The sequence below is a fragment of the Electrona antarctica genome, assembly GCF_951216825.1.
Source record: "Electrona antarctica genome assembly, contig: scaffold_532, whole genome shotgun sequence".
Lineage (NCBI taxonomy): Eukaryota > Metazoa > Chordata > Actinopteri > Myctophiformes > Myctophidae > Electrona > Electrona antarctica.
Genome location: NW_027637756.1, coordinates 21,726 through 30,000, shown reverse-complemented (window position 1 = coordinate 30,000; position 8,275 = coordinate 21,726). Strand labels below are relative to the sequence as shown.

The following is an 8,275-nucleotide window of genomic DNA, read 5'->3' as shown; positions in this document are numbered from 1 at the left end:
TTAATCAGATAGGGCCTACAGAGTTTATATACACTTTAGCAAAATATGAATGTCTGACAGTCAGACATCTTCAGGCACGCTCCCAAAGCTGCTGCACCTGTCAATCATTAGCCTAATCAGTCACTCTGTGAGAATTGTGTGTTTTACGGACGGAGCGAGGAGTTTCCTTTCTCTGTGATGGACATTGTCACTTTTTGCTTTTGCCTGCATGTGTGCAGCAATAACGTGAAACGGAACACAAACAAAGATGAGTAGGCTACACTTTGTTTTATAATAACCACCAGCACGCAGCGTCTCTCTCTCTCTCTCTCTCTCTCTCTCTCCCCCTCTCCCTCTCCCTCTCTCTCTCTCTCTCTCTCTCTCTCCCTCTCTCGCTCTCTCTCTCTAATAATCAGTGTGCTGTGCACTGGACGTGCTGGCTAATTTAACACCCAATCGGACTTTTCATAAAGTACAAAGTGGGATGATCACATTCTCTGCAGCGGAGAAGGGGACCCACTGCATGCTCAAAGGGTGAAAGACCATAGCTAAGGTATCTATGTGAAAGACGTGAGGTCGTTTATTTTTTTCCCCGTGCTTAGTCACATTAGTGCAAACTCCTGTGTCCCTTTTTCTGAATAGCGTAGTAGGCCTAATACATTATTAATATTTTAATGTAATACTTTTATTGTAGGCTATATGTTCATATTTCGTTCAAATAAAACGTTTTAAACCAAAAAATATCACTATTCTATTGAACATATGAAGTATCTATAAATGCATTTTGGTGGGCACTTTTTTTCTTTTTTTTCTGACGGGAATTCCCGCGGGAGCCCGGGAAAAGGTCCGCAAATTCCCGGGAATTAAAATGAGCCAAATCCGGGAAAATATTAAACCCTAGTAGGAAGGAGCGTTGCCGTGGATGCACCAAGCCCCCAGGGAGGCTCTACAACGTTGAAGCACTCGGCCCTAGTGGTAAGAGCGGGGACTGCAGGCGGACCCATGGATTTATCACGAGGAAAACCTGTGCACCTGGGCTTTAACATTGAGCGCTCGTTTGCACTTCCAAATCGGAAAAAAAGCAGAAGTAGACCATTCTTCCGGGTGCTTCAAAACGCCACTGAGCAACTTCCATCGAAATGAATAGGAGGGGGGCGGGGCTGTCCCTCCGGTTCAGCCTCTATCCTTGTATTACTCTATGGGATGCGCTGATGAGTTAGCAGCAGTATACAGTAGTATAGTAGCATGGTTGTTGTCGGTGGTACCGGCCTCAGGGCGGTTGAGGTGGGGAGCGTAACACTAGTAGTAGTAGTAGCAGTAGTAGTAGCAGTAGTAGTAGGCCTAGTAGTAACAGTAGTAGTAGTAGTAGTAGTAGCAGTATAGTAGTAGTAGTAGTAGTAGTAGTAGGCCTAGTAGTAGTAGGCCTAGTAGTAACAGTAGTAGTAGTAGTAGTAGTAACAGTAGTAGTAGGCCTAGTAGTAAGTAACAGTAGTAACAGTAGTAGTAGTAGTAGTAGTAGTAGTAGTAGTAGTAGTAGTAGTAGGCCTAGTAGTAGTAGGCCTAGTAGTAGTAGGCCTAGTAGTAACAGTAGTAGTAGTAGTAGTAGTAGTAACAGTAGTAGTAGGCCTAGTAGTAGTAGGCCTAGTAGTAGTAGTAGTAGTAGTAGTAGTAGTAGCAGACATGGTTGTTGTCGGTGGTACCGGCCTCAGGGCGGTTGAGGTGGGGAGCGTAACACTAGTAGTAGTAGTAGTAGTAGTAGTAGTAGTAGTAGTAGTAGTAGTAACAGTAGTAGTAGGACTAGTAGTAGTAGGCCTAGTAGTAACAGTAGTAGTAGTAGTAGTAGTAGTAGTAGTAGTAGCAGACATGGTTGTTGCGGGGCGTACCGGCGGCAGGTTGTCGGCGGTATAGTCTCGCCTCGTCCTCCAAGCGCGCCGCGTGTCCGTGCATCCATGTCAGCACCTGTGTTGTACGCCTGTTGTATCCTTTCCTGTCCGTCAGTGGGCAGGTGAAGCAGATGATTGGATTCAGTCAGCGGGGTGATTAATGAGGGCCGCTCCGGATGCGGGACAGCCTATCAATCATGTCATTAGGGCCAATGTGCCCTGAAAGAGGCATGCAGGAACCCCTCTCTCTCTCCCTCTCTCTCTCTCTCTCTCTCTCTCTCTCTCTCCCCCTCTCCCTCTCCCTCTCCACCGCCGCCAAAGGAATAACTGCATTCATCTTCATCTGTGTATGCATGCCGTCAAGCCTGGCCAGGGTCACCATGATGGAGAACAATAATCTTCTCCTCTACAAATTACTTTGCAAAGACAAGGCGGGGAGGGGAGGGGGGGGGGGGTTGTTAGGGAGGGGGTTCCTGGTAAAAGGGGGGCGGGTGGGAGGTAGTGTATAGGGGGTGGGGGGGGGGGGGGCTTGTTTTTTGACTGGGAACATCCTCCATCCTCTGTCTGTCTCTCTCTCTCTCTCTCTGACAACACTGTATTCTGATTGTTTACAAGCGGGGCGTCACTTCCCTGTGAAGGTTAGCGTAATGAATAGTAATGATCCCGCAGAATGCCTCCGACAGGTGATACATAATCACCCTTCCTTCACTGTCCCCGGCCCCCTGCCCCCTCCCCACCCAACCCCACCCAACCCGCCCGCCCCGCCCGCCACTCTTCTTCCCGCTCTTTCCCTGTCAACCGAGACGGACAGCGCTTTGCTTGGAAGTGGCGGATAATCTACTCAGCGTTTGATTGATTTATTTTTTATTTCATTCTTCTCTTCCCTTTATTTCTTTCTTTCTTCTTTTTTTTATTTTAATTGTCCGCGTCAGCGTTGCCAGCCAGGGGAGTTTTGGCAGCACGATGCTGAATCATCCGTTTTACGAGAACGGACGGACGGACGGAGGGAGGGAGGGAGGGAGGGGGGGATCCGTTTCTGATCACTCGGGCCGATGGATGGATGGACGGATGGACGGACGGACTTCTGGGAAATGAGTCGGCGTCACGAGAGCCCCGAGTACAAAGGTCACGCAGTCGACGGGCGAACCGAACAAAGCCTGCGCCGTTTCCCGTCGCTGCTGCTGCGGCGGGTCGTTTCCCAGACAGACAGACAGACGGACGGACGGGACGGATGGATAGATGACAGCGAGTTCATCATTTAGAAACTCACAAGACTCATAGATCTTTGGGGTTCGACGAGGAGGTTTTTTTCTTTCCCATGAAAAATGGCTTCGGGTCGACGCAATACATCAAGGTTTGAACGCTCAATTAAAAAGCAAACAAAAAGAAAACACGAGAAGCACATCTCATTTAATTGTTCCCGTTCCCGGATATATATGGAACGTCAGCCGGCAGAAGGAGCCATGAATCTCAGACCATTCTTTTTTATTTGACTACAGGCCCATCGTCCCCCATAATACTGTTGATCAATCATCCAAATTATAAAAATTGTCAATGACAAGTGTTTTTGGTCAAAAACTGAACGTCTCAGGTCTCGTGTTTTGTTAACCACAATAACCCTGGTGTCCCTGTTGTGTTTTCATAGGTGAAAATGTCAAAATAATTACATATTGTTAAAGAAAAATCGTAATAGTAGAGAGCTTCTAGATCGGCTATTTTGTTGTTTAATATCCAAAGTATAAAATAGAGCTGATCAAGTGGTTAAATGTTGATTGATCAATCAATCAATCAATCAATCACGGTGGAGCAGTCGGTAGCCTCACAGCTAGACGCTCCTGGGTTCGATTCCCGCTGGGGACGATGTGGGTGCTGCTGGCGTGTTCTATGGGGGGAGTTGGCAAAAGGGCCTTTCTGTGTGAAGATTGCATGTTCTCCCCTTATTACCCCTAATAAGGTAACCTGACTCCGCCAGATGGGGCAGCAGAGAGTACAGGAGAGGGGAACACAGTGTACTCTCTGCTGCCCCATCTGGCGGAGTCAGGTTACTAATAAGGTAGGTACCCTCACAAAAAACATGCAGTAATCCTGGTCTCTATACTACGTCCCCCTGGCCAGCCGGGGCACCTGATGGCGGGGAGAGGAACTGGTTGGAATAACGTGTTCCTTCCACGCGCCACGTCAAACCGGTGAAACTCCCCCCTGTCAGGTGATAAGAAGCGGCTTGGACTCCTAATGCATTGGACTGTATAGCGCCCATAATTACATTAGACAATTGGCAATGGGTGAAATGGGTTACAAAAATTGTGGGCTAAAAAAAATGTAAATAAAAATAAAAGAAAAAAATCCAACCCTCGTCATCATGTCATGAACCATTGATCATAATGGAGCCGACCCTCGACCCTCGACCTTCTCCAGCGGTACCTGGCCATAGTGTTGACCTTTGACCTCTCACCTGTGGGAGCAGACCCAGCGTGTTGACCTCTCACCTGTGGGAGCAGACCCAGCGTGTTGTAGGGCATTTGACTAGTCGACTAGTTGTTTAATTTTTTTTTAATACATATTTGTACATTTAAAAAACGGTGTACATTGGTGACTATAACTATAATCTACCTGATCTTGAGGCCTACAAAATCGGGGGAAAAATAAAATAAATAAAAAATAAACTTTTTTTTCTTTTTTTCTTATCAACTAGTCAACTAGTACCAACAAGGTCGACTAGTGGATTAACTAGTCGACTAGTTGCTTAATGCCCTAGCGTGTTGACCTCTCACCTGTGGGAGCAGACCCAGCGGTCTGTCCATAGTGTTGGCCTTTGGCCTCTCACCTGTGGGAGCAGACCCAGCGGTCTGGCCATAGTGTTGACCTCTCACCTGTGGGAGCAGACCCAGCGGTCTGGCCATAGTGTTGACCTCTCACCTGTGGGAGCAGACCCAGCGGTCTGGCCATAGTGTTGGCCTCTCACCTGTGGGAGCAGACCCAGCGGTCTGGCCATAGTGTTGGCCTCTCACCTGTGGGAGCAGACCCAGCGGTCTGGCCATAGTGTTGACCTTTGACCTCTCACCTGTGGGAGCAGACCCAGCGGTCTGGCCATAGTGTTGGCCTCTCACCTGTGGGAGCAGACCCAGCGGTCTGGCCATAGTGTTGACCTTTGACCTCTCACCTGTGGGAGCAGACCCAGCGGTCTGGCCATAGTGTTGACCTCTCACCTGTGGGAGCAGACCCAGCGGTCTGGCCATAGTGTTGACCTTTGACCTCTCACCTGTGGGAGCAGACCCAGCGGTCTGGCCATAGTGTTGACCTCTCACCTGTGGGAGCAGACCCAGCGGTCTGGCCATAGTGTTGACCTCTCACCTGTGGGAGCAGACCCAGCGGTCTGGCCATAGTGTTGACCTCTCACCTGTGGGAGCAGACCCAGCGGTCTGGCCATAGTGTTGACCTCTCACCTGTGGGAGCAGACCCAGCGGTCTGGCCATAGTGTTGACCTTTGACCTCTCACCTGTGGGAGCAGAGCTTGCGGGCCCTCTGCAGCTGGAGTGACGTCCATTTGGGTCTTTTCTCCTCCAGGGCCTGGAGAACCTTGTTGACGGTGGGTTTTGGGACGCCCTGACAAGACACAACATAAAGAATTGTGACATGAATAATAATAATAATAATAATAATAATAATAATAATAATGATAATGATAATGATAATGATAATGATAATGATAATGATAATAATAATAATAATAATCTATTATACAATTGAAAAGGTGTGCCCAAAAAGCTGTGCGCGCAACCCAGGAACAAAAGGCACCAGCTACTACGTCACTGACACACTGCAACACACACTGCAACAACCCACTAAACACACTAACACGTCACAGACTTACCCTCCGCGTCGATCCATGGCTATCTCCTCATGTCGCGCACCACGCCCACACTCAACACCACCCGCGTAAAAATTGTCATTGTACTGCCACTAAAGCCGCCTCCCGTCCAGACTCACAAACAATATCAATATCAATAATAAACACAAACACGCCACAAGCACCGACACCCCCGCCTAATTTGTTGCCAGGTCTATGAAAACAAGCCCAGAAAAAATGCCATTCAACACGCTACTTACAACTCGCTTACAATTCGCGGACCTGGCAACACTGCATCCTGTTTTCCCATTGGCTACGGTTGCTACAACACGCATTTGCACTGCATGCTGGGAGCAACACAGCTTAATGTAGGGGTCACCGATTGCTGTGCTACATCCCCCTCATGTTCTCACCACCCCGTTCGGCTACACCACACACACTAACCTACACAATTCTCCACATGCAACACAGGGCCCTTATTGGCTAGCCCCCTCACATGGCGATCCCCACGCAGCAAAACACAGGCCAGCCAGCCACACACACACACCCACACACACACAACGGCCACGTTCGGAAATATCGCACTGAGCGCACTGTGCAAATGCAATGCAAACTAATAGGCGAGTGTGCTTCGGTGCGGTATTTCCGAACGCGCCCATCTCATCGCCACAACGCGCGCAGTCGGATGCCAAGCTCTTCCGCGCATTATTCCTTTCCCAGTCTCACCACACCACGGACTCATTGTAACCTCGCATCAGTGTCACTGCAGACACGTAATCACACTGTGGAGGATTTGTGACTGAGTGACTGTGTGTGTGTGTGTGTGTAGTTTGATTTCAGCATGTTTTACACTGCACAGTTGCGCAGTGCACACCATGGGACAAATCGCCTTTTCACCCCCTGCCACTGTGCCCACAAACGCATGAACAAGAGGAAAACAATCTAAACATTATATACTAACGTCAGCATCGGGCAGATTAACACACACAAGCGTTATTAGTTGAGTTTTCTTATTGAAGTGCCTCTGAATTGTAACTGTGCGTTTATGTCAGTCAGCGATGCGATCCGTTGTTATTCAGCCACCAGCAGCACCATACGCACGGACTGGAGAGAGGCGACGTGTTTCTCTCCCTTCGGCTCATGTAGCCCTCATTGTAACTACAAATATTGTTCCCGAAGAAACAATGTGGGGTCACTGCAATCCAAAAGATTGTAGGCCTACTATAATGCAGTCAAGGTCCCCACAAAAATATACTACAGTATGTTCTGCTCCATTCTCAACATCTTTTGGTTTCCAAAAACAGTAACTTATTGTAAGTAAACAAAAACAGTAAAAAGCAGTTTCATGTGTGCTCATTTTAATTTAATTTCATTTGCTTTGATGTGAAAATAAAATACAACAAATAATAATAATACCCATCCGTTACTACATGTGAAGGGCACAATACTGGGTTTAAAAACACAGCTGAAACATGAAGTGGAGTCTGTCAAATCTCGCAATTTCCTTCTTCCCATTGCGCTGCAACGGAACTAGGATGAGCCGCCCGAAGGGCGGCGAAATTCTAGTAATAATACATCCAATTTATACAGCTCTTTTCTCTATTAGGACTGGAGAATAGTTGAAATGCTAAAAACTGAGATAACATGTCGTGGGGACATCCAGAAGGTAGATTGGATGGAGCCCGCACACCACAGGTACAAGAAAGACGTTCGTTTGAGAATTCTAACAACGTTTCGATCTATTTGTCCATTATCCATTATCCAATCAAAACAACCCATTTTGGTGCCCCTCCCGTCACTGCAGGTGTGACACGTCAGCCCTGAGTGAGTAGGTGAGGCCCCAGACATATTATTATAAATATAATCTGTACAGACATTTTTCCGGGGAGGTTGAAAAAGTTTAATTCAACGCGTAAGAATAAACCTCCCCGTTCCGTGTCAGACAATAGGGAAACAGCCAGTTACAAAGTGCCTATAAGGCGGAACATTAATTGTTACTTACGTCAGACGCAGCCAGTCATCAATCATGGCTAAAAGGAACGCACGCACGCACGCACGCACGCACGCACGCACGCACGCACGCACGCACGCACGCACGCACGCACGCACGCACGCCACCGTACCCCCCCTTCCTCACCTTCTGTTGAATGCCCATGGTGGCCTGCAGGCACTCAGCCAGCAGGGCCAGGCGGTCTCTGGCCCTCCGGTCCAGACCCAGCCCAGCGGTCTGCTCCGGGGCCTGGGTGGTGGTCTGGGTGGGGGTCTCCTCCAGGGCCAGTAGGCCCTGCACCAGGCAGCCCACCAGGGCCCAGGGCAGCAGGCCCGTGGAGCGCAGGCTCCTGGCGTAGTGCTGGCTCTGGGAGCAGAGCCGCTTCTCGGCCACGTGGAACAGGTAGCGCACGGGGAGGGGCAGAGACGCCACGGCCGCCGGCAGGCTGACCAGCACCGAGGACACGGCCTGGACCGCCAGAGATATGACCCCTAGAGAGAGGGGGGGGGAGAGAGAGAGAGAGAGACACCATGAGAGCACGTAAGAATGGAAGTATAAACTGTTCTAAAAAAGTGC

The 8,275-nt window shown here is 49.0% G+C and overlaps 1 protein-coding gene across 1 annotated transcript in view; it reads right to left on the bottom strand.

Moving 5' to 3' along the window:
• Positions 1-8,275, bottom strand: part of LOC306918682 (uncharacterized protein KIAA0825 homolog) — a gene marked incomplete at both ends in the record, with an annotated part of 46,009 nt that overhangs the window by 21,400 nt on the left and 16,334 nt on the right. The window contains 2 exons of the mRNA XM_079531563.1: positions 5,359-5,465; positions 7,847-8,190. Coding sequence (XP_079387689.1) covers positions 5,359-5,465; positions 7,847-8,190 — 451 coding nt within the window. The remainder of the gene's footprint in view (positions 1-5,358; positions 5,466-7,846; positions 8,191-8,275) is intronic.